Source organism: Lepisosteus oculatus, chromosome 17, assembly GCF_040954835.1.
Source record: "Lepisosteus oculatus isolate fLepOcu1 chromosome 17, fLepOcu1.hap2, whole genome shotgun sequence".
Classification (NCBI taxonomy): domain Eukaryota; kingdom Metazoa; phylum Chordata; class Actinopteri; order Semionotiformes; family Lepisosteidae; genus Lepisosteus; species Lepisosteus oculatus.
In genome coordinates, this window is record NC_090712.1 from 13,655,840 (window position 1) to 13,683,045 (window position 27,206).

A 27,206-nucleotide genomic window follows, 5' to 3' on the forward strand; every position below is an offset into this window, starting at 1 on the left:
ACGCAATAGCTGATGATTCATTAGTTATAAATATAAACTTTCTGCCTCTGTCTAAGAAGTCAGATTCTAAGGGGGAACAACATGTATCATCTTGAAGTAAAATGTGAAGATTAGTCACTGGAAAAAATTCATTAACATGTTTTTCAAGAAATAACATGGAAGAAGCAGGTCAGAAGTTTAAATATAATGTGTGTATATTGTCTGGCTAGGGATAGACATTGACAACTTCATCATAAACCAGTGCACCCGAAATGTAATGTGGTTTCAATTGAAGATCAATTATTGTAATCACATGAACTTTTTTTTGTTTTCTGCCTTTTTACCAGGAAACATCTGCTGCCCTTAGATTTGAACCATTGATAATGCAATTGCAAAAATGAAGCTTATAAATACATAGAGGTACTGTATAGCACTGATGAAATTCTCTTCTTGTTGATGATCAGTGGCAGATTTAATTGAATTAAGATTTCATTAAGTACTGTTGAAGAAAATTAATTGCATTTTCCTTCCCGGTGCATGGGCCTGCTTTGGAAGTGCCTGTGCTTATGACTGGATTGGGCATTTTAAAATCTATTTGGGCATCAGCAGGGAAAAAGAAATTACCTGAGCCGTGTCATAACTCATCAAGAAAGGGTGTTCAGATGGGGTGAATGGGGGGGAGGCTATGTATGAAAAAATCCCAGCTTTGCAGAGCTTTCTGCAGACACTGCAGTATTGAGTAATTGAGGGCATATTAAATAATCAGACAAATGAAAAAGTAATTTGCATATCTTTAACAGTGTAATCAAGACTTACTTTATTAGAACAGTTATTAAACTCCTCTGTGGAGACAAGCTTGCGTCTTGTTCAGCAGCCTACGGGTTCAAGCTTTGGTCCTGAACATAAGAGTACGTTCTATCAGAGAGCCCCCTACTGAAATGTGGTTTGATGAAGTAACACTGCAAACAGTTTTTGTTTCATTTGAACATAGCTTCCAATTTTTCTGCTTAAGTTTTTGTTAACATTTATATGTAATTACATCCTGCACTTATGCAGTGATTTAAAAATAAATACATTTAAGTATTCACCTGAAAAAAGTCTGCACAGCTGAAAGTGTTGTTTTTTTGTATTTAGGTATAAAAGTAACCACTATTTGTTCCTTTGCAGCTCACATACAGTACATACAATACAGATGCTGGCTCTAACAACTAGAAATTCGCACTTTAAGACTTATATTAATGTTACAGTTAGTATAATTTTTACACATTGTGTTTATTAAAAGCTGTTTTTAGTTGATTTTTTTCTTTGCTAACCTGAAGAATAGTATTTTTGACAGCCTGCACCAGTGTGGTAATGTTTTAGATTTCATTCAAAGCTCAAAAACCAACTTGCTTTTGTGAATTTTGAGTATTTATTCTTAATTGCTCCCCTTCTTCAGGTGTAAAAATCTCTCCCTTCCCGGTGTGAAATCTGCAAGATCTGAGATGTTAAATAAGTGCAGCAAGTGAGCACTGTTAATGCCACATTTGTCATGCAATTAACTTCCTGTTCCACCTGTTATGGCCTGTGTTTTTATTTCTCTAACTAACCAGAGAGCAGCCCACAAAGTAAATACCTTTCTGCGGTCAAGCCTGTGACCACATTGTTTTCTAATTGTCTTGCAGTATCCATTGGAAGACGTGTTCAAGACCCATTAGCTGAGCTGGTGAAAATTGACCCTAAGCACATAGGAATTGGAACATACCAGGTAACAGCATGCATGCCAATTCAGTTTGTGCTGTCTTCCGCTTAACAGCAACATGTGCTTGAATGTATTGTGTGCAAATTCAATGGTTTCTCGTCTTTAAAGGCCTGGCCTTTTTAGCCTTGTTAGAAAATGTTTGGGCGTTGCTCAAGGCCAGTAAATATTTAGAAAGGCTATTTTTTCCATTGTCAAGATATTTTACATTAAGTAATCCTGACTGTTCAAAACAGCCACAGCCATTTTTGGAACATGTTCCACAGGTATCTCTTCTCGGTGTGTGTGTTTTTTTCTGTTGCTGTCTCTACGGCAGCCAACGCTAGTATAGGTTATTAAACCTGTGATATAACCTCCAGGTCTTTTGTCACAACCTGTGTTGTCCCTTTTACTGCTCCCTGTCTGACTCCTGCACAGACACTTGCTGGCTCCAATCATCTTAAACTAACAGTTAAAAAAAAATCAGCATTGTGAAAAACAAGTATTGTCTTCAACTAGAAATAATAACGTCCATGCCCAGAGTTTTGATGTCATTGTAAAACATTTATCTACATATATTGGAGCAACATTTATCAGCCTGTACAGTATGTATGTGCAGACCTTTTTCATATAATTGGCTTTCCTCAAATGCAAGTTACAACACAGCCTGGGATTTGACCAAGTGAGGAATATGCTTGGATAAAACGGGAAAAAAAATTAAAAATGTACCGAGTTATGCCACTTCACAACAGAAAGCTGAGCCTGTAGAGCAACGAGAGTGGAATATCAGTTTTGTTATTTGGCCTTTTCAACCAACACTCCCTTTTAAGAGTGGATAGGAATGTTTTTTAAATGATATTTCCTTTATCCCCTGGAGGTGTTGTAGGAGCTCATAGGAAGTGTGTATGACCTGCTGTATCCCAGAGCAGCAAGCTGAGCTGAGTGTGAGAGAGCACTGTGGTACAGTAGAGCCCAGGAGAAGACAGGCCATGCCCTGACCTTCCCAGGCTGTGTCTCAGGTGGGGGCTCCATCCCTGCCATCAGCTGGCCTGTGAGGCACTTAAAAAGTTTGAAGGGAACTAGTCTTCTTTTTCTAGGGGCGGGGTATTAGGGGAGCAGTCATTGCAAGTGCTATGTGTCATCCATAAATCCATACACAGAGGCTTCAACAGCAGGCCAAGTAAGAAAGCCCAAGCAGTTCAGCGGGAATTTCCATACAGTCACTTAACCTTTAAAGGGCAGCTCACTAAAAGAAACTCTTCCAACCCTGCTTATGAAACGCTAGCATTGACTCGTTTGTTGGCTGTGCTTCTTCTTTTGTTCCTTTATTTGTTTCTTTGCAAACGCCAACCTTTTCCTTTCGCACAGCAGAGCTGCAGTGTCGGGGCTTCAGTTGATCTCTCCTGCCAGTCAGGGGCCTTTCTGCCTCAGCTGTGGTGGTGATGCTGATCTCTTGAGGTCCCTCGCTGCAGCTCACACTCCCAGCACACTTATAAAAAGATCTTTCAACACATCGCTTAATTACAGGCTCCAAACGTCCATGTGGATAGCAGATCTGTGTGTGTTGATTGTTCCCACTCACTGCTAGCCTCAGACTCATCCACAGCCTTATTAGATAAGGCAGATAGCAGCGTCTCAAACCACACTGAAGAAACCCTCTGTCTGAACCGTGAACAGAAGCTGCTTTACAAGTTACAGTCATACAGTGTCCTGTAGGTATACTGATACATCTCATGGTTCTCTGTCAGGAATAAAGTGCCATATTGATCAGAAAAAATAATGTTTAGATGTGGGTTTCATGGAATGGTTCAGGAAAGCTCTAATTTTTGTGAGTAAGTAAGTTGCAGGAAAAAACTGCAACAGCATTATAGCTCCAGAATAACTTCAAGAATACTTTATATCTAATACATTTATATAAAAAACTATGAATATGACATGAAAAATGCTGGGCTTGAAGAAATGGAAAATGCACTTAAAAGATCTCTAATAGAACAGAGTTTAGAATATTGTATACATTTTTGTCACCACTTTACAAAAATGTAAATTGCTGTTCTGCAGTCAGTGCCAAGGCCCAGAGAAATGTCCACCATTGACAGGCTAAAAGAACTGAATCTTTTTCATCAAGAATAAACAAGTCAATGAGGGAACCTGAATCAAGTGTTCAAGATCTGCAAAGCTTTTGATAATCAACCCAATGGACTTCAGAATCAACAGTGAAACACCAAACAGGTGGCAGCTATGGATAAGTGTATTTAAAATTGATAGTAAGTGTTTCTTCACTCAAAGCTAAGCTTTCCAGCCATGTTGTTGTAGCTTCTTTTAGGTAATGGTTAGATAAATAGCTTGAATCAATTAGCTGCTCAAAAACAAATGCCAAATGCCACCCTCTCTTTTATAAATGTTCTTATTTCATCACTTCTATCTCTATTTGTGGATTTTTTAAAATCCTTCCTGATCTGCAGTTCAGCTGTTTGCCCAAATTTCTCTGACCTTTAATTCCTAATGTTTTACATATTCTTTGTCTTTTCCCTTTGTTTAATATTAAGTCAGATTTCCAATACAGAATACAAGTTACTGAAATCAATTGCTATATTATAAGGAGGTTAAAAACATCACTAATCCAGTGTTATGTTGTTTGTTTTTTCAACTGTACAGTATATAATAAGTAATTAATTTTCCTTGGAACAATTAATTAAATTACTATTCCCAGTAGCATCATTTATTGACATAGGACTTGGGGTAGTTTAATATTTTTCAACAGATTGCTGGCTTCAACTTTGGAAGACCTTCAGTCAAAATAAATGTAGATTATAGGATTGAATCCCTTTTATTGCTTTTACATGAGATGTTAAAAAAGGGGAAAGAATAGTTTTATTCAATAACATACTGTTGTGATTGAGAATGCCTTTTAATAACAATTAAATAACAAACAAAAATATTTCAGTACCTTTTACTATGAGGAACTAAGAGCACAAAAAGGAATATTAGCATTGAATGCTGTTAGAATTAAATAAGGAATTGAAGCTCTTGCTTTTCTGATCATAATGGGTGAATCAGAGAGTTAGTTGTGATTCAAATATGATGTAAATTGGGCAGGATCGCATTTCCTTCTTTTAATTTATTGACTCTTTTAAACCTAACAGGTATTTTTTTTCTGCTTTGTGGAAAAGCCTGCAATTTTCTGAATTTCCATGAAATGATCAGAAGTATTTCATGTTCTTAGTTTCAGAATAACAGAAATGAAAAGTTTATTTTCTTTAATAGTTCATGAATGTTCAGTAACAACTAATAATTTTCAGTCATTATTGCAAGCAGGCTACACTCTGATCTGTGATTAAAAATATGTGGATCCTGGTCATGACATGACCACAGCTCATATAATGGATGTGCTCCATTATAGATTTACAAAGAATTCTTCACTTAAGATCACAAACTGGAGATTTAACTGTCAGATATTCCTTACTGATTCATTTTTCTGAATACACATTTGCCATTTGTAAAACAAAAATAAGCATACAGTGGACTGACAGAATAAAATTAATACCTTTATCCATTAATCATTTGTTTGAGCTATTGGTGTAAGTGTGAAGAGACATGCCCAATATTTCATAAGTGTTTGAGTGAGGATAAGATTGTGTTTCACAGTATCCCAGGATATTCATGGAATAATTCTTTCCAGGGAGATAAACTGGACAATAAAGTGGACATGCTATTAACATGCATTTTGTCCATTGTGAGATTTCCAGTATGTATATCTGTATGCTGCAAAATTGTCATTCTTTTAAGAAAAGTGGGTTTGAGGCTTATCAATTGAGTTTCCTATGTTTAACAGTTTGTGCTAACTTACTTTCCATTGTATTGTAAAACACAAAATGTAGTGAAAGAGTTCTGAGCTTTATAAAATATGACAACAGAGGTCGTTCTTACTGTTGCCTTATTCTCATATACATGACATTTGAAATAGTTGTAATACATGTCTAATTTGTAAGATATAAGTTTGGAATTGCAAATTTTTTCTATTACACCAATGTGATGCTGAATAGCCAGATGTGTTTTTCATGTCTGGGCTCCCAGCTACAGTACAATCCCTGCATCTGTCTATGGGGGTGAATGAGGAAGTGTAGGCAGACTCCTCTGACCTGCCCACCTTCGGGTCCCTTGTCTTCGGACGCCTCACAGACATCGCAGCCCTGTATGGTGGCTCACTGCAGGTTGGCGAAGAGGTCAGTCCCTCCCCAACGGCAAACAGGAGGTCGCAGGGATTTTTTGTGCTGCCACTTGGTTCAGCTGGCTACAGGCATGACTCAACCTCGAACCTGTGACACCATAGAACACAATCTGTGCTTAGGTTAGCACTTTATCGACTGATCCAGCTGGGAGCTCCCCCACCCTCCTCCCCTTAGAACACTTCAAGCACCTTAATTTGCTATATTCATCTTTTGTACCATCACTGTAAAACACTCGTCAAATTTCAAGTCCTAGAATTAACAACATGCAGACGGGGGCTGCATAGTGACCATCAATGACCAAAGGACTGGTTTGCCATTCACACAAAGGTGAAGGCAGTGTCCGCCATGGTCAGTGTTTCACTCAGTGTGTCACTAAGGCACATTGAGTCAATTTAAAAGGAAACAAAGAAAATCCAAAACCTCCAAAAGAAAGACCTTGTATCTGTGGTGTATTTGAGGCCTTCCTCTCTTGTGTATCTGTGGCTCAGTGAATACCAGTCCCCACAGTTCAGAGGCTATTTTTTCAAGTCATCTAACTCAAACCAGATGTTTTCTCCTAGACCCAGAAGTGAGCTTCTGCCAAGCTTCTCTTCAGAGGTCAGAGTTCTGGGCTCTGGGCCCTGCTAGAATTCTTTCACAAATTGCTGTTCGGTGAGGTTTTAATCCTAATGGAAAGAATAATGTGCTTGTAAAATCTACAGTTATTAGAGTCTCAGTATTCGTATTATGGACTTCAAATGGCCATGAGTTCCTTTCCCATAAACAGGGAATGCGGATGAATACATTAGGTAATGGGTTTGGACATTGAGACCTTGTGTACAAGAACCCAATAGCAGTGGTTAACTCTTTCAGCTTTAACATTGTTTCTTACAGTACAATTGTGAGCCCTGTGTCAGGCTGCTGCCCTTATTTCCCGTGACATTAGATGTGTGGGATCCCTTTATTGCAAAAACAAAAGAGAAAAAATGCGGCTCACTCCGTTACTTTCTGTTCGACGTGCTAATGAATCCATTCATCCTGCCGCATTCATTCTAGAAGATTCATTCTCTAGCCTTCATCATTTGGAGAGAGTTGAAGCGAATCAGCTATGATTACTTTGAAAACATGACCACGCCTAACAGGCCTGATGAAACCCCCTTCTGTTGCACTGATGCTTTGGAGGTACAGTATTTATTTGCTTTAACAAGAGAAACCCTCCTGTTTATTTGCTTTCTTAACATTCTGCCTGAAGGTCGGAATCAAGTTATGTCAGAAATTTTACATTTTTATGTTCCCTGCAGCATGTATTTCAGTCATAATGTCCATGTTAAGCTCTTGTTTGATAATGAAGAAACACAACATCTGTAAGCCAGGGCATGTTGAAAAGCAATGTATGGCTGTACATGCAATTTACCAATACAATTAGTGAAGTCGCTTTTACTATTGTCGGTCATTCACTTCGCCTCTATCATACGGAGCAGAAAGTGTCCTCTCTCGTTCTTAATCTGATATGCACAGTCTCTGGGTTCAGGGTGTTCACTGAGCTGTCAAGTCACTGCTTTCTAGAGTGTTTCTTCTCACAGTTGTTTTGAGAATCAAAGTGAAATTAATGGCTGAAACCCAAAAGGCATTTACAGCATTAACTAAAAAATTTTAGTTCTTGATGGGTTATAGATTTTGGGAAGAATGTACAATAATTTGTATATGAACTAGGTGCATTAGTGGAGCTTTGTTTGTGCTGTATATTAAATATCTTAAAACATTAGTACACTTACTGTATATGAAGACATTTTCCAAATGTAATATTTGCTTATAATAATTTTAGGACATTAAACACTTGATGGTAGCAAACAATAACAGCAATACTACTATTAGGAAGACAACTGGACAGTTTGAGAGTTAGCTGTTCTGTGTTACTACATATTGATTGGCCAAGATAAGTAAAAAGTAGCATTCTGTGGCCAGTGCAATATGCTGTGCTCAACATATCTTATAATTCTGTTTTTATTCATACAGCAGTGTAGGCTGATACATTTCAGCCTTTAATTATAAGAAAAGGTTAAATAAATAAAGAAAACTTTATTTTAGCTTTCTGCAATAAATATTGGTAAATAATGTTTTTTTTTATGATAGGTGGTTCATCCTAGTATAGAGATAATTGATGTACCTTGATTTGTTTCAGTTATTGCATTATGGTTAGTTATGTTATAAACAAATGATTGCACATTATGTATTTTTTCATTTTTCTGTTCAACCTGCTTAATAATGACTCCTAGTTTAGTGCTAATTAATAATTTTTTTTGGTACTTTTTTATCTCAATTGTCCATGATTCAAGTTATTGTTCTAAACTGATATGTTCTAAAAAGTTTTAGTTTTGAAATTTTCACTTTGGGTGAGGACATCATGAAATTAAGTTCTGTAAAATTATTGATGTGAATTAAAATTGCCTTTAAGAATACATTTATTTTCAACTCTTCACGGAACTCTGCAATAGTGTAAAAGTAAACAAGATAATATTCTCTGTGCTCTGGGTATTTAGTTTAAAGTTCATTTCAAAGTTACATGTGGGTAACCCAAGTTCTAATGCATATTAATTAAGGAAGTGGTTCTTTAGTCAGCGACTGAGGACTCTCTGTTCTTATCTCCCTCTTTTCCCATATGATTTTCATTCAGCCATATTCTAGGTGCTGGGCTTAATCCTATCAGACTGTGGTTTACAGTCCAGTGGATGTTGTTAAGGAGTAAAAGCCTCTTTAGAAGATAGGAATTAGGTAGGAGAAAAACCGGCCACTTGAGATCTTATTTAAGCAGCAGTTAGCAAAATACGAGGGATTCCTGGACTGATTTATCCAGCTGCAAGTAGAATAAGTGATACTCCGGGGATATTATTTACCCAGCTGCAGTGAAAACACAGCAGGATATTAAAGATCCCAAACTCTTAAAGCTTGCCATGGTTATTGCTTATAAACATAATATATTTCCTTCTTATTTCAGAATGCTGCACTAGGCTGGCAGATTAGGTGTTCGTCTGTGAATCATAAAATAAAAAATTTCCAGTGAACACAGGTATTTGGTGTTCTTTTTTCTTATCGCACTGTTGTCCTGTGTTTTTTCCCATTTTAATGGTTTAGAGGTTAAGTATATTTTCAATGCTAAAACACAGTCTCTACCTATATGTGCATGGGTATTTTGAATATTGGAGTGCATACTGTACGTACTGTGGCTGTTCCACATATAAAACACTCAGTTTATTTGCTTCTTCTTTTAAAACACATGTGCCTGCTTGCAACAATAACTCAGAAGAGACATCTTGTGGTTATGAGGAATTAAGTGCTTCCCCTGAGTCTTATTGTTATAAATTTTGCACAGTGCTTATTCAGAAATAGGAACATGTATAAGAACCAATCAGCAGGTATTCCTGCTTGTTGGCATTGTTGTCTGCATCTTTCTACATGCTAATATTTTTATTAACATACATGTTAGGATATTCTGAATAGTGGGTTTACATGAATTAGTATTCCAACTGTAGTCCAAGTACAAAGGCTGGATTCTGTGTCATGTACAGTATTTGAGATATTGCTATCTAGAATATTGTCAGAGGTACTCGGAACTCTCTTCTTACATGGCATTGAACACCTGTTCAGAATATATGTGGTTTTCCGAGTACAGCTGAAATCTCACTTGCAGGCTTGTAAGTAGCCTTAGTCTTCCAGGTCACAGGAATATATTTTCTCCTGTTCATAAAACAGAACCTGCCTTAGTCTTGCTGTCACTGACAATAAATATAACTGTATTCATCATAAAAAAAGATTTCAGTGCTTCAGGTTGCTGTAACTGTTATTATAAAGCTAGTCCATGTTCTGACAGTTCCTTCTAGACAGTTCCTGTGTAGCATAAGTGTTTGAAGCAAACATTAAAAGTGACAGTACATTTGGGAGGATAATAGAGTATAGGTTCAGTGTTCTCTGTGGTTCCTTCCTGGATTGCATTATAGTCATTTTGTGTCCTGTCACTTTTAGTATGAAAAATTCCTTACATCACTTAGTTTATTTCAATTGAGAAACCAAGTTAATTCTACAGCTAAATGGTTCTCGTCAGGCAAGATGTCTGCTATGGACCCCCTGTGCTTGTCTCCAAAACATCCCAGCTGAATCAACCTCTACACCCTACCAAGGATGGAACTTTGCAGTCACTCTCTTCCAGATCCCCATCATTAGGTCACCTGAAAGAGAAGCATAAAAAAATGCCACTTTTCTGACAGCATAACTCAGTACAAGGAAGTTTAGACTGAGAAGTCTTTCTTCTGAAACATTTTTTTATAACAACTCATAGTGTTACGTAATTAATAGACACAGCACAGCAGGTTAGTGTCATTCAAAAAATGAACCTTTTGAAATAGTCTCACTGTGTCACAACTGTTTAAACAGTTGTCTAAGCACGTCTGTCAAAACAGACTAAAAAGACTAAAACTTAACATTTTTAGAAAGTATATAAATTATCATATGTCTGCGGTTTTCTTTTTTCTTTTTTTTTTGTCGCTTATTTTCTTCGCAATGCTGAATCTTCGGTACAGATGCCCTTGTCCAGATGAAAGAGCGCAATCTGTTGGCCAAGGTGGTGGATACTTCAATGGTATTTTCTGTATTTTCAGGCTCAGACTTGCTTAATTTTTGCAGACTGAAAGAAAGATGGCTTGGAGGCGTTACAAGAATGGAATAGAATTAGCAAGTAGGAGGAAGGCGCTGGGCTTAACATGATTAAAACCGACAAGCACTTGAAGCCCCCTTTAAACACCTTGTGGAGATACAGGACTCCTTTTTTCTTATCATATATCAATATGGCAAGATTTTTTTTTCTTTCCATTAATTTACAGACTTTATTTTCATGTGATTAGTCATACTTGCCTTGGTTTTACCCTACTACACTTTTTATGCTTTGGTGTGCAATACTTCTGTGTTTTTCATTGCATTAATAATAGGGCTGGAGGTAGATTTACAATACAAGATGTGTGGAAAAAAAGCAAAGAAGGCACGAAGTAAAAGATGTGCTATGGTGACACTGAAATGATCTCTTTATGAATGTTAATGACACCATTAAAGGACAATAGATGTGCACCTTTCATTGCTGTTATAGCACTACATCTGAGGGACAGTAAATCTACTGTACTGCCTCATCTGATGTGCTTCTGGGGGCTGTGCAGCAGGGCAATTAACACGTCAGAGCACTGTGCACATTCCTGTTTTTAATTGGACTAGGAAAAATAAGCGCTCATGATATAGGTTAATGCCCATTTTATCCCAAGAATTCCATGATTTGTGGTGTGAATGTGGTAATAAAGGTTTACTGTACACCTAGATGTAAAACTTCAAGCTAAATAAATGCCCATTTTCCTTCCCCATAGTTAACAATGGTTTTGATATTTAATATTCATAGTTTGGTGATGTTTGAAAATACAGGGTATGAAGAATCTTGAAACTCTATCCTTGCATTTGGATAATTAACCATAAATCACCATATCACTTGGTTAGATCTTTGTTTTTAGAGATCATTGGCCTAGACGCCAGTGAATTTTTATATTTAGGCTACATACAGAATGAAACAGCTCAGTTCAGACTATAGTTTCATTTTTCTTGAAGCTGACAGATGTTAGCGAGAAATACTAATACTCTCTTGGTTTGGTATGAAGCGAGTATAACCTCAGTGCTGAGACCCTTTTTAATTAACAGATTTGATTTATTTTGATTTTTATTTAATAGGTTTACAGTAGAGTGGTGAGCAGCTCGGTGGTGCAGTGGTTAACATTACTGTCTCGCATATCCGGGGCCCTGGGTTCAATTCCTGGGGTGCTGTCTTTGTGGAGTTTTTATCTTCCATGCTGGACTGGCATCTCATCTAGGGTGTATCCTGCCTTGCCCTTGCACCCATTGACATTGCCAGGGAAGGCTCTGTATTGAATAAAGCAGTTAGAAAATGGATGGACAGTATAGTGTGAATTAACAGTTATTCTCTTTTTTATTATTTCTAGACATTATAGAACCTCAGGAGTTGTGTTATGAACAACTACAGCATACCACAAGGACACATTTTTGGTAGACAAATTATGATATTTTATAGGAACAAGTAATAGGTTTATTCCATGCTGAAAAAAAGAAGAAAGAGAACACAACGTTTCGGCCGTGGAGCCTTCTTCAGGCTCCACGGCCGAAACGTTGTGTTCTCTTTCTTCTTTTTTTCAGCATGGAATAAACCTATTACTTGTTCCTTTGCAGCCTACGCATGCTGACGCAGCTACCCACCTGATGATATTTTATAATTTTGTAGACTTAAATAGTTGATGATAATTTTAATTATTTGTTTTTTAATCCTGTAGATCTATAACTCCTGAGGGCTGTATGTGAATTACAGTACACAGTAGTAAAATGAGTGTTTCACCAAACCAAAAACTCTGAGCACTGATTCGCATTACTGGGGCTGGTGTACCGAGGAAATTCCAGTACAAGACCTGATGAGTTCCGAATGCATTCCGGCAAGTGATCATTAGAAAATGAGCGGAATGCCTGCCCAGACCCATTAAAATGTACGAGATCGAGCAAGGGCCTCCTCCGACATAAACAGTGAGCCGTCAATTCACTGCAAAGCTGCAAACACATTCCTAGCTCTATTTATCTTAATAATCATAGCCACATTGATAGAAATCCAAGGGGAAAATCGGTCCGTTTGAGTAACAAAAGAAGAACTCGTGAGGCTACTCCTAATGGTTTATGTTTTACACTCACTCCAGCCTCACCCAGAAAAGACTGCAGTGTCTATTTTTCTTTCAGCTCAGTTGTTTTTTTTCCATGTAAAAGACTTTTAGATTTTCCTGTGGATAGGAGCATTAAGTGGCTAAGAGTTTCATTCAGCATCTGACGTTTAACGATTAAATTTATTCGCAGTTTTTCCAAGTCTTTCCAGTTACGGTTATGTGGTTTATGATGTGATATCCTATAGTTGCTTCAAGCTACAGTAGGCGTACAGCTCTCTATTGAGTGGTACACACCAGCATACAGCTTGTTAAAAAGCAAAGCTAGTTCTGGTTTTGCGATAACAGGAACAAATTCCACTTTGATACTTCAATCAGTGATGCTCCGTGCGTTCATGTGTGTTTACTGTAGACAGACTAAGGAGGACAGGCTTAAACTGTATGATCCAGACCGTCACTAGTGAATAGTGTTACCGTTATGACTTGGTATCATTCAACACTCCCACAAATGGTTCTTTCAAGACATTATTTCCAATTTTCTCTTGTGTTTTTGGGCTTTAAAGTTTGCAAAACTGCAGTATAAAGTTACAGAGAGTGTAAAGGGATCCCATTCAAACATCTTTTGTGTTTCCACTTTCACTGAAATGTTTTTCAAGCCTGCAGCTGGTTATTTCTGCAGGAGTTCCCTCTCACAGCCCAGCCCTGATTGACATCTTGAAATGGCAGCTTTTCATAAAAAGCTGTTAACTTGCAGAGTTTGGTTATGGAGCGGAGACAGACAGACTTTGTTCTGCTGCTGGGGCCATTCCAAATCAAACAGGACCCTGCACCTGAATTTAATAGTAGTACTCAATACAGAAGGGGATAGCATATTCCTGCACTGCCTGGTCTGCTGTGTTTACAGACTTAGCTAGGGTAAAATTTTCTCTGAGATCTTTCCTTTGGTTGTGATTACTTTAATTGGTTTTTGGTGTTTTGTCTTTCTCCTGCCATTCCCAATTAACATGCCATGGTTCAGCAGTCAGTCTCACTTACAGTGTCTGGCACAGGGCATTTTGGGGCAAACTTAAAATGTCAGGTGCTGGTAGATATGCTCCTTATTAAGTTTGCAGCGCAATTAAAAAGAGGAGACTTCATTTCCGTCTGTTTGGAAAAACAAAAAGCACCAGAGAAGATTTCATTTTTGTCATTCAGTTTTATTGGTGAAGCATTTCAGATAGCAATAAACCTTTCAAGCCCTGGATCCTGTTCTTACTTTAGAGGTGTTTCCGAAACGTTAAGATCGCCACCATATTCTTCTTTTCCTCTAAAAGATGCTTCTCTGAGCACTCACTTCTCACCACACAGCAGGTCATGTGGAGAAGTGAGAAATTACTTCCACTTGAATTAAGGGGGAACATCAGGATGCCTAATTGTGCTAGATCAGCGTGCAATTTTTCCAGGACAATAGGTTTAGTAACCCTGCTCTGAATGAACATTGCCATGAAATAGTCTGGCACTAAAAAAAACAATTGACGAGGCTTCACCACTAAATGGGGATGTAATTTATTCATAAATACATGTATACATCCAGAATTGGACAACAGGTTTGTTTGGCGATGTTAGAATATAATATTTTGGGGTCTCTTGTTTGATATTCATATACAGTAAAATATGAAGTTGGAGCTGAATGTTATCATAGTATTTTCAGCTTTGATTGCTTTCGTTTTCATGCTTTCATTATTTTATTATTTTTTATTCCACTGTATGCAGTTGTTTGTGATTTCTTGCAGACTCTGTGGGTTCAACTTATTTTGATTTCTGGATGTCTGTCCTACAGTATATAGGCTTGTGGAACACAAGGTTCTTCTGATAATAAGGAAGACATATGGACATTCACAATGGTTTCCATCTCAGCTGATAATTCAGCTGGCATTTCTGTCCATCTTGCTTAAATGTTGGTCTTGTATGGAGTTCTTTTGTTTGGCCGCTTTCCTTTTTCAACATTTCCAGCGAAGTGTCGTGCATCTGACTCCTCATGGCATGAGGCTTCTTTGTCGTCTCCGGTGTTACACTTCTCAAAGCAATTATACATGACTTTTGAAACTGAACTTAAAAGAATTGAGACAGACTTGTTTCCTTTAGAAAACAAACTATTGGTCCTGACTTATAACTGTAAAGCAGTAATTTTGGTTTCTTAAAGTAATGTAATAGTATTGTATCATAATATATCCTACAATTAGTATTATCATTGGAAAATTAAATAGCATTTATCAAAACAAAGTGAAAGTGCACAAAACTGCATATATGTATCATATGCATGAAATATTATTTTCTTATGAACTGTCATTTCTCTACTTGATACTTTATAGACAGAAAAGTACACAATCAATTATTTTCTAATGATCAAGCTATAAATATTTTCTAATTTCTTTAAACTATTAGGGAGAGGCTTAGGGTCTGATCAGTGTGTTCTTCTTTTTTTCTTGTTTTCCTTTAATCATCTTAAAGATTGTCCACACTATGAAAGATACATGAAGTAGGCTGGGTTTACGTGATGAATTAGCACACCCCAGTAAATTACCAAACTGCCTCAAGTGAAGTGACAGAACCGTGCAAGTTTTAAAAATAGTCCACACTTGATTGATGGAGAGTTAATGAACACGCATTCCTGCACTGAATTTGAACTTGCCCAAAGGGGACAGATTTAAGGTGTCCTCCTTATCATCTTACTTCACAACAGAGAGAAGCTTCACTTGATACTCTGAATGTGTTCTAAATGCGTGTACTAGTGAAGTTTTAAAATAAGCCATGGGGAAACAACATTTTTTGTTTAAAAAATGCTCCCTTCAGTTATTGTATTGCACTACATACTGTAAGTATATTTAGTTCTTTTAAAATGCATAAAGCAATGGTTTGGTTTTTTTTTTAAGAAAAGGACTACTGGAAATGTTATGCAGAAAATACAAAAATGTCTTTAAGTGTTTTTCATTAACTTTGATGGAAGCAGCAAAGACAAATATCTTGTTCACTTGACAGATTTTTGACAAGCTTCACTTTACTGTGACATGGTTTCCATGAATAGCTTTTAGATTGTTTTTCTCCGTGTCAGCAGTGTGACACTGGTGTATTGGTGTGTTTTCACATCCACCACTGGGGGCAGTATAAGGTTTTGTTTAAAATGTCTTCATTCAAAAAGCTTCACTGGGCCTGTTTCATTTGGCAATTTCTCTGTATGTTATCATATTTAAGACTCCTGTGAATTAGCATAAGAATAGACCAAAGTACTTGACACAGGGCCTTCTGATAGTCTGATACAGAGGTCCAGTTTGCCAAACATGACAGTTGAATTAATTAAAGGTAATATTAATGTTGCTCAAAAAGTCTGACATTGTAATTGCAGACTCAGAATTTCTGATCATAGGGTGGCTTTGTGTTCTAATTCAAGTAAAACTTTGTAATTCCGTCACATTGTTTTCAGTAACTGCTTATCCAGTACAGGGTCAAGGTGAATTTTTACAGAAGCCATGTAACCTACCGGTATTTCTTTAGACTGTGGGAGGAAACCGGAGCTTCTAGATGAAATCCATGCAAATCTGGAGAGAACATACAAACTCCACACAAATTGTACCCCAGGATTTGAACCCAGGGCTACAACAATGTGAGGCAACACTGCTAACCACTCTGTCACTTTAAAATGTTCTAACACGTTTATGCAATCGTAAACCTATGAACATGTTTTTTCTTCTCTAAATATGTTTTACAGGTTCACCATGTAAAAAAGTTTGTTAAAAGCTACAGTCGATCACTATTGTTTTTAAATGATCATCTTGGTGTGAACAAATGGACCCAGAATGACTGAAAACTGATCTGTTTGTTTTATGCACACTAACACAATCAAAGAAAGACAGGTTTGGGAATAATAAACTACAAGAGATTATAATTAATGTTAATGAAAATAAATTCTATTAGTATTTTATTTTTTAAGAAAACTAAACTCTAGCATTGTTTTTTAAATGAAAATATAAGTATACAATACGTACAGTGCTATTACTGTCCCCTGCTACAATAAAACTGCCATCACTACTGTGAATAAAAAAAGACCTAACTGTACGGAAGTTGCAAGCACAAAGTGTGTACTTGTTCCTCTTTGGTGTCAGTAACACAATGGACATTTGCCGATATCCTGGCTTTGGAATTAGACAAACAGCCATGCCTGTTGCACAAAGTGTTCTGTTATTTCAAACGCTTCCTGTGCCTCTGTCAGTCTTCATTCTGTCATGGGTCACTCAGCACATGCTAACCCTGATGACTTCTCCTGGCTGTCACCTGTCAATCAAACCTACGATTGGCTGTCCTTGGGTGAGCAGGGAGAAGGGCTGTCTTTATGGAGCCTCTCAGCACCATGGCTGAGAACCTTACCACTGTCACCTTAATGTGCCCTCCAGCATGGGGTGAAGATGGAAGCAGATAAAAGGGAAAATTAACCCCAGGCAAAACCTGCAATTAGTGGCACTACAATAATTGGGAAAGAAAGAGATCAGCACTTTGTGTGAAGCTACCAAAAAAAAAACTAGGTCCAGTGGAGCCCTGTGCGATAATGGACATTTCGTTATGGGCTGCCTAGCCTCCATGAAACTGTCAGTGTGCTTTACTTTTTTCTTGTTAATCCTATTTATGTTCACTCTGTTTTTCGACTGCATTTCTAGATATATTGCAGATTGTCTGTACCATGTCACAGTGTAATGCACCTGTCCTCTTCTCTGTTGAGTCTGCTGGCTCAGTAGGATTCATAACCGAAAGTGAATCAGTTCAGTTGATCCTGGATGCCTGACCAGGATGCCCGGAACTCAAGTTCACTCTTACTGGAGTGCTAATTGTTAATTTACCAAGGGTGGCCCTGTCATAATTCTAACTTTCCAGCTCTCAAGCCCTGCCACAGTATCAGGCTTTTCTGTCCAGTTGTCTTTTTTTTTTTGCTTCTGTGTCTCTGCCATTACTTTCAGAATTATTTCATGTTCTTATTACTACATTTCAATTAGAAATATCTTCTATCCATCCCTTTTCTTACCACTTCTTCAAATTTGAATTCAGGCTTGCAGGGGAGCAGGTGTCTATCCCAAGGTGAAATACAGGCTGCCCGGGGCTCCAGTCCATCGCAGGGCAGACAGACATACTGTACACACACTCATTCCAGGGACACCAGAAGCCAATTAATGTAACAGTATGTTTTTGGACTGTGGTAGGAAACGAGAGCGCCCAGAGAAAGCACACACACATGGGAAGCACATACTGTACAGACTCCATGCATATACACCTCTGGTCTGGAATTGAACAAGGGGTCCCAGCACTGCGAGGCACCAGTGCTAACCACTGCATCACCGTGCTGCCTGCAAATATCTTGATCTTTCAAAAAACAAAACATCATTTCTCATGACAGCATGATTCAGAACTCACTATCCTGATACAGTAAAGGTCTTTAGATGTGAATAGAATAGAAGTCCCTGATTTTTTTCCTTGTTGATTTACTATACTGTGTCTGATTTTTTCCATTAAGCATGATGAAGGCAGTTACAATAACTTTGCAGAGCAGGATGTTAAGAAAACATTTTGTCCAATTGCTGCTTTTTTTCTTCATTCTAAGGTGGAGAAAATTGCTATATACAAAATTATTCTGGAACTGCCAAGGAAAGAGAATAGTTGTAGATTTTTTTTCCAATTCTGTTTCTGTACAGTGGTGTCAGCCAGCTCTTCTCTCGCCGAAAACTGGAAAAATGTGTTTGAGCTCCTTTGAAGCTCCTTTGTTATTACTGACACTGCGAGGGCAATGTGCTAACAGATTGTTATTAGTTTACAAGAACTATTTGTTCAGGGTCGATCATATTACAGTGTAAGCACAGGGAGTAATTTCCAAACCAAACCCCTCACAAAACAGGGACTTCTTTAGCCTTATGATCTCCCCTGAACACCTGGCCACTTGTGTTGCAAACATGTCCTCTCCTGAGATGATGTGTCTGTTCATCCCTGGCCAGCTACTGTCAATCGATCTATTCGTATTCATTATACAGAATATCTTCTATGCATAGTTTTCACTATGAAGCACTGTGTCTTGTACAGTATGTGTTAGACAATGAAATCTTTATTTCATTAATGTTTAGTGAAATCCTTGGAAGAATGGTTGTGCCACCTTCTGTCTATATGGACACATTCAAGAAAATTCAGTTTCTACTCAATTTATTGGGTTGGTTTTTCATGGCATTAAGATTAGTGCTTTCATACGGTAAACCTTTTTGATATCTGTATGTATCACAGATTGCTTTAGTGTAGGGGAGGGTTGATTTGCCTCATTCTCATGCCCAAGAGCCCCAGAATACCAGTGAGGCTGGGTGTAGCAGACAGATCCCACTGGGCACTTTCGGTTACATACTTGGGTGTATAGTATGTTGATATTGAGTAGATACAGTACAGTATAGTGCATTTTACCCACTTTTCAAAGCCACAATTTTGAGGTTTTCACTGTGATTCTTGGCACTGATGATCATGAGCACAGTAAGCCATTTGGGTTGATAGGTGCAGTGCATGTCTTCATCATGCAAAGTGTCATTATGGCTTCTGTGCCCAGTGTTGGTCTTCTTAATTTTAATTCTCAGAATTGGAGTACTATACACTTTTACTTCAATTATTGTGCCCTGGAGAGCACCCAAATTAGGCAGTTTAGATTATAATACAGCAGCACATGTCAGATAACTATCTGCATGGATATTTTCAGGCTGTTAGGTTATACTCAGCAAGACTTTTAGGGTTGGGGGATGAAATTGGATCTCTTGTCTAAATGCACAAGATGCAGATCAATTTAAATTATTTGGAAATACGTGGTTTGCGGCAAACCTGCATAGAAGGAAACACTTCTGCGAGCCCGAAATAAAGCATGCATGTTTTTGCCGTACAACAGAATAAGCTTAACTTGCTTTGATACCTCAGATCCTAACATTATATTCACTCAACACATGCCGCAATGTAAGCTTGGAGTGAGTGTACACTTCATGTCAGTAAATACAGAAACAAAATACTGCAGCCCATGGATGTAGGTCGGTTTGTTTGTGTAGTGATGACTGATAATGCTACCCTTGAAACCTGCTTGGGGCAGTTCCTCAGTACTTTATTATTTAGGTTAAACAAATCAAGGGATCTTAATGAGAAAAGAAAAATAATAATAAGAAGCAATTCAAGGATAAGTTTGTATCGCAACAGAGAAACCACACTGTAAAATCCCCAGAGATCTTCAAACAGACAGCATTAAAGTGATGTCCCTTTTATCAGACTTCACAGGAAGATGCCTGTGCTCTAATAAAGTTGTAATTGAAAGGGATTTTCCACAATCAAGGAAAGGTTTAGAAGTTCAACTTTTAAACCTGGTGTTTCACCTGTAGCTATAATTCTTACCACAAGAGCAAGTTTAATTTGTTCCAGAGGTCAAAGAAAAGCCATTTAAACTGAAGTACAGTAGGTAACATAGGAATTCTAACTAAACCTACAGTATATCACTATCATGAAAGTATTTTTACTGCTTTATTTGAAGTGAGGTACTGTATATATCATATCCTTAATGGTCATGTTTGTCCTTTTATTATATTTAAAAAGAAACCCTGTATTATGTAAGGTTTTCATTGTAAAAAAGGTGGAAAGTTAACATGTTCATACTTTCGCTAGCAAACTAAAGTATCATAAATGAACTACAGAATCATATGTTGCTGCTATGTGAAAATTGAATTTGACTTTATTCTGCACAGCCCTGTTACACAACAAAAACCTTTGTTTTTCCTAAATAAACTAATACGGCCACAGCTGATTCAAAACATCAGTCAACTGTTCAATCAAAATATTCAGATAAAGTGCTTTAGAATAGGCATATGGATTTTCCAGGCTGACTTTAAGGCATTATTATAGTTTTATGCTCTTCTGAATAACCCTTCTTGTTCAGATGAGGTTGTTAGCCAATTTGTCTCCGGGATTTATATTTATCTAGCAGGGTGGCCTATAGTCCAAGCTCCTTGTTCCTTCCCTCCATCTCATAAACAACCATTGGCACAGACTTGAGCATCGGAGGCATCCTGCAGAAAAAATGATTTTTGAATTAGTCATATTAAATACCCTTCCAGTGATGGCAGAATGACTAACAGATGAAATTGCAGGTTGGCTGCAGCGAACAGATCAGATGGCAAGTTTTGTTTGTGTGTGGTTTGTGATTGAAGTTGCGGGGCAAACCAATCAAAGAGCCAGTGCCCTGAGCACTGTAAGAAGAACATTAAGGGAAGTCCTACTGCGGTGCCTTCTGAAATACATTTTTAATGAACTCCCTTTAGCAATCAGATGGGTGCGGGAACAAGTGTGATCTGGGGGCTGCAAACAAATTAGGGGCAGCATGCCTCCCGTTTTCCTGGTTGTATCACAGGGATGGTTCTAGGTGTTGCCTCTGTAGAGCAGCACACAATTTCCACTTCACAAGAAATTAAGTCGGCTTTTGTGAATGGAACGCCCGCTTCCTTGAATCATAAATCATGGAAAGAAGCGGATAGTGAGGGGATTTGCACACTTAAAGTGTGTTTGTACTTAAATCCAGGGTGGTTTAAATCACTGTTACAGTATTTCCATGTTGGTTGACTGGTAACAGCCAGTTGTGTTGGAAGTGGGATCAGAGAAAGGCCACCAGCCCCTCTGAGAATGATCTCATCTCTCGCTTCCTGTCCCCTCTCTTGCCCCTCTGTCTTCTCGGCGGCGTTCACGAAACCGATCCCCCTCGCTCGGCTCAGCCGTGTTACTGTAGGCTTCTCTGGCCTCCTCTGGTAACATGTTCCATATGGTTATTGGCCTTTGTGTGAAACAGTCGAAGACTAGTCAGAATTCCCTGTTTGCTCCTAATTTTGTAATTTTTGGATTTTATCCTGTAGTTTTTTTGTGAACCCTTCAAAAGTGTGAAAAGTTCGTCTGGATTAGCTTTATCAATTCCCCTTCTATAATTTAAAACCTCTGTGAGGTGACTTTGAAGTGTTCTTTTTCCTTTCCAATGAAAATAACCTTGACTTTCCTAACCTTTCCTCATGCTAGGAACACTGCAGAGACCCTGTATCATGTAGGCAGCCTTTCTCCTGATCATTGTCAAGGATCTTTAACATGTTGGAATTGTATATTAGTGATATAGCCCGGCCTCAGACTCCTTATTCACCATCTTGCATTCTGATTAAACTCCACATCCTCAATTCATATCTGCGATGTGCCACATAACCCCATGGCTCAAGTCCTGAACATTAACACTACAAGAATGTAAGTGTTTATGTTTAGTCTCATTTGTCTCTTGGCAGACAGTTGTACTATAGTCTTGTATGGCTCCGAAGACAGCCTCCTGACAAAGGTTGCGTGAGCCATTTTTATATTCTTTAGTTTATTAGTCCTGTTTTTTAACAGGTAATCACTCCAAGGTGTATAAATGTAAAAACGTCCTGGGGTCCCTGGTTTGCGTTCCTGGCAGTGCTAAGGATTTCAAGACACACCACACATCTCACTTTGAGTGTTAACAATGGCGATGATCTGAACTACAAATGCATTTTTGGCAAGTGACAGTGGAGCTCACTGGTCCTGGGCCATTTATAGCCCCTCCCTGGAGCCCTATATAGGCAGTGGTTTCTCTGGTACTGAATGTTTCCACTCAGTAGATCCTGTTGACAATACATATTCAGAAAGAGCAGGAAATACCTGGCATTGTGGTGGGACTTTAATCTAGCAGAAGACATTGTGTCACACTACTAGAATATTAAAGTACTATTTAAACTAAATTAATTTCGAAGTTAAGTGGTTTTGGGCGCCATTATGTTATATTGTGAAAGTAGGAAGTGGCTATGTGCCACAATGGTTTTGTGATTGTGGTTCATTTCTAGGAGCATTTATTTTTAAGTTTACCTAATGTCAGGGAAATAATGTCGCTTTCTCTAGATATGTTATTGATATGTTAATTTCTTGCTTCCTACTCCAGTGGCAATGACAGCCTCCTTTGTAAGGTCAGCTAACAATCAGTACAGTAAAATGTGTGCTTTATGTTACAACTGCCTGACAGCCACAACTGCCACAGCCTTTGTCCTCAGTGCTTACTGACTGAGTCTGTGTATACAACCTGATGTTACAGTCCAAATAGTTTAATCCAGCCACTGTGCTTCTACCCAGACTGCCATCTAGTGTATCTTTAGCACATGAGCAGTTTGTGTGCTGTCAACATGAATAAAGGTGCCTGTGATCATGAATATGTTTTTAAAGTTGATGTAACAATATGCAAGTGTTTTCACTGTATAATAATACTGATAATGCCTTACATCTGTGTACAGTGTGTTTCATCCCAAATCTTTCATCCCTAACTTCATCCACCAAACAGATGCAGTTTATTTGATTAAATTAGTGTCATTTTCATTTTGAACCGGTTGTAGAGCTTAGGATCTCCAGTAGAAAAATGAATGGATTTTGTTTAAAAATCCATGGTGACTAAGTTAGAATGTTTTCTTTACTGTACACCCCAGAGCCCTCCAGTTGGACAGAGGAACTTGGCGGTCATACCTTTGCGACAGAAATACATGAAACACAAGTTTTTTGAAATCCGTGCTCTTCTGTTTTCCAAAACTGCAGCCTGGGACCGTAAGGAGATGTGTACAGCCTGCTGACGTGCTTTTCACCCTGTTGTTTCCTCCATTGTTCAGCATGATGTGTCGCAGACCTTGCTGAAAGCGGCGCTGGACAGTGTGGTGCAGGAGTGTGTGAGCTTTGTGGGCGTGGATATTAACATCTGCTCCGAAACCCTGATGAGGTAGGCGGAATACTTTCCAGGAGCAGTCATGGCATGGCAGCTGATCACAAACCCGCTGTGTTTAGTCTGCCACGCAGCTCAAGCTCAGCTCGGACGAAAGCGTCCTGTCTTTTACTGACAGCTACGCAAGGGTGACACGTCCAGACAGCGTCTCGCCCTCGTGTTGTTCGTCTCTGGTCAGCAGCTTCCCCAAGGATGTGGCGTGGCCTGCTGCAAGAGCTTCGGAATGATGACCTGTGTTTGGCTGCCCTGTAAAATGGCCTAAACCAATAACACAAAATGTTGTTTAAGGTGCCGATGCACAGCGCTGAGTTAACAATCTTGTATTTTTGAACTGCGCTTGGCCACTCTGAACCTTTTTATTTTTCTGTATTTGAAGCCCTATTGTAGTTGCAGGCTGTTTGCAGTCATGTGATTTGTTCACCTTAAAATTAAACATTTTTCCTTGCTTATGCTGTTTATATTATCTTATATGACTCTTTCATACCCTTTCTGAAGAAATATAATTAAAATGTATTTTAACATATCCTTTAGTCCTTGGGAAGAGTGTTAACGCATATTGTTCTTGGCATTAAATTGGGGAAAAACAAATGATTCATAAATTACAGTTTATGAAAATATTAAGTGCACATTTCTCACCTCTTTAAAGTGTTCTTTGTCCAACAAGCCTGCCTTAATATCTGTTTTTTTACATCTGTCATTGTTTTTTGTTTATTCTAAAGATGATATAGACACCTACGATATAATTCCAATTATTTATGTTAAAATTAGACACATTTTGAGGAATCAAAAAAGACTTTAAATTATTCTGAAAAGCAGTATGAAATGAATAATTTGACCAGCTTTAAGAGATGAGGATGAAAAAAACTGAGATGGTGACAAGAATATCTAAAAAAAAATCCAGAAGAAAAAGTTAATTCTTGTCGGTGATACAAGTGTTTAAGTCTTATAGTCTCTTATAGCCACTGACTATGCTGATCACAATTAAAGCAATGTTGAGTAGTGCTGTAATAGGAGCACATTATTCAAATTATGCACAACAAACGAATAGCTGAAGTGATAATATGCATTTATGATGTCAACTGTTTGCATTTCGTGCAAGATTGCAACCTCTGCCGACAGGGCTAGCATAGTCTCTCATTAAAGTGCGCCATGCGTGACATTATTATGCAGTAGCTCGTTTCCTCTCCTGATAGACATGTTGCAGGGCTCAACGCTGGCAGAGCAAAGAGCATCGTGGAGTGGAGGGAGAAGAATGGACCCTTTATAAACAGGGAGCAGCTGAAACAAGTCAAAGGCCTGGGCCCAAAGACCTTTCAGCAGTGTGCTGGCTTCATCAGGATAAACCCAGAAAATCTAAAGAACGTTCACAGGTACTGTAATTGTGAATTCGCCTTGTGATTGTGGTGATTGTATCCCTCTTGATAGGAAAGAACAAAGCCTGACTGTTTTTCAAATTCGTTTTACAAAGTATGGTAGCCGTAAATCCTAAGCTGATGAAAAAATAAGTGAGTAGACAAGTGGTTTTCCTTGTTACTGTAAACCTACTTTTTTCTTGCGAGAAAATGTTTCTGGATTGTAAAGTAAATGTTTTATATTACTGATGTTTGTCTGTTCTTGGCATTCCTGGTGTTCCATGTACAGCCCTGGACTAAGGGTCGTGAGGGCACTGCTTCTTCACCTATGTGTCCTTTCCTCAGTGAGTCTTGGACTCACTGCTGTCTGAACATGGAATCTGACTTAATGATAATAGAGCATCACTGGATCAAATCTGTTAATTAACTGCCGGGGGTAGAAGCTGACAAAGACAATGTGAAAGGACTAATAAGAAGGGACACTAAAGGTGTGCATCTTTTTACGAACAGCTAAAGTCCCTGCTGTATAACCTTTGTTATTGCTTTTCTTTAATTGGATATTGTGTATTTACCTGTGTATTGACCTAGCATTAAGATGTTATGCCCCCACGTAAGGCCAACATATAGAACCCATTTGTTGTTGTATTTTTATGATATCAGCCCTTGTTAGATTGCTTCTTGCTTGCACCAGGTGTGAGCTGAGGGAATAGTGAAGGGGTCTCAGAATTGTCTTTAATGCTTTGGAGGTTTAGAATGGGAGCAAAAGTGATTAGGAATACAGTAGAGGCCATTTAATGAGGTGTAAGTGGTGCTGTTAGAGTAAATAGGTGAAAATCACAGGAGAAACCTACAGAGAGCTAACCCCAGAAGGACGGCTGCAGAAACAAATAGTGAAACAATCTATCTCTTATTTAGAACCAGTAAACACAAACAAATTAGAGTCGTTTTGATGTAATTTATTCTATAGTGGAGACTGGGCAAACATATTATGGTTCTGCAGTTCAATGAAGATCTGTGACAGAAGTAATCACCTTGGGTGTCCCTACTAAGGATGATCTCTCTCCTAGCTGGTGGGCAAATATCACAGTTGCTCAGTGAAAATGCAGAAATCACAATGAAAAGCCAGACTTATATTGTGCCTTGACTCTGCAGAAGTCAGTAGCCTTCGCAAGGCAATAATTCAGTGCTGTGATTCTCTTCATATAGGTTAACCGTGTGTGCATGCGTCTCTAATACCAAGCACTAGTGCTACTTGATACCACCCCCTACGCACGTACTGTAGCTTGCTCTTGTTTTTGCATCGCCAAACACCTTCGAAAGTTCAAGTATCAGCCACAAGTGTTCAGACCTTCTACCTCTTTAATTTGTCTAATTTGTGGTGGTTCCCTGACCGCAGTGATCAGGCCGGTGGTGCAATAGAGGGCCAGCAGGCAACCACAGCAGGCAAAACAGTGAAAAAGAAGAGCAAAGGACCAGGAAGCAGCAGTCCTTTGCCCAACCCCCTGGACCAGACCTGTATCCACCCTGAGTCCTACGACGTCACTCAAAGGTGAGCACCCACACCACCGATCTCTGCCCACCTCCCTCACACTCACCCGCATGGCTGTACCACCTGGTGCTCTTACTTCATTCCTTACTGAATAACTCGGGAAACCATTGAGTTGAAAGCTCTTTTTTATATTAGAGAAATGATTCTTCTGGGGATAGTTATCCAGAACAAGTATGAGAACACAGGAAAGTGAAAAGGGAAAGACTAGATAGTGCAGGTCCTGTTTCCATTTTTAATGCCTGAGAGAAAAATGATCCTAAAACTCTTTCTGGATGGAGACTTTCAGGTGCGACAACATTTCTTTTTTTTACCCAGGAATAAAGCTCTTTGTGCACTAAGACAAAGGATAAAGAGCTAAAGCATCTTATGTTTTAATTGCTAGGCGACTTAACTAAAGAAGACTTTAAGCACCAAATATTTGTGTCCGCCTTCAAAATAATAGTTTTATTTGAACATGCATGGAAAATAGAAAAATATGAATCAGGCCTGATATCACATTAGTTCATTTATTTGATAAACTACTGTATTTTGTATAAATCAGAGAAAGTTTTATTATTTTCTCTTCTGCATGGACATTTATGTTGCCGAACTAAATGTTCAGGGATGTGCTTGGTTTGTGACTGTACTAGATTTCTGTAGCAATACTGTGTAGCCTTGGAGCTAAGCCCTAAAGCTTGTTGGAACCACTCTTCTAGTCTGCATGTGTAACCAACAAAAGTATATTTTGACAGTTTCAGCTGACATTCATGTTGAAGTTTGCACTCAAATGAACAAGGTCTTGATTTAGACTGAACTCCAGCAGATAGGATTCTGTAAGTGTCAGAGAGCAC

General features: G+C 38.4%; 1 protein-coding gene across 4 annotated transcripts in view; it reads left to right on the plus strand.

The window, feature by feature from the left end:
* srbd1 (S1 RNA binding domain 1) overlaps positions 1 to 27,206 on the plus strand; it is an 85,280-nt gene that overhangs the window by 48,171 nt on the left and 9,903 nt on the right. For all 4 annotated transcript variants that reach the window (XM_069180026.1, XM_069180027.1, XM_069180024.1 and 1 more), the window contains exons 16-19: positions 1,644 to 1,726; positions 23,366 to 23,472; positions 24,669 to 24,845; positions 26,224 to 26,376. In XM_069180026.1, coding sequence (XP_069036127.1) covers positions 1,644 to 1,726; positions 23,366 to 23,472; positions 24,669 to 24,845; positions 26,224 to 26,376 — 520 coding nt within the window. The remainder of the gene's footprint in view (positions 1 to 1,643; positions 1,727 to 23,365; positions 23,473 to 24,668; positions 24,846 to 26,223; positions 26,377 to 27,206) is intronic.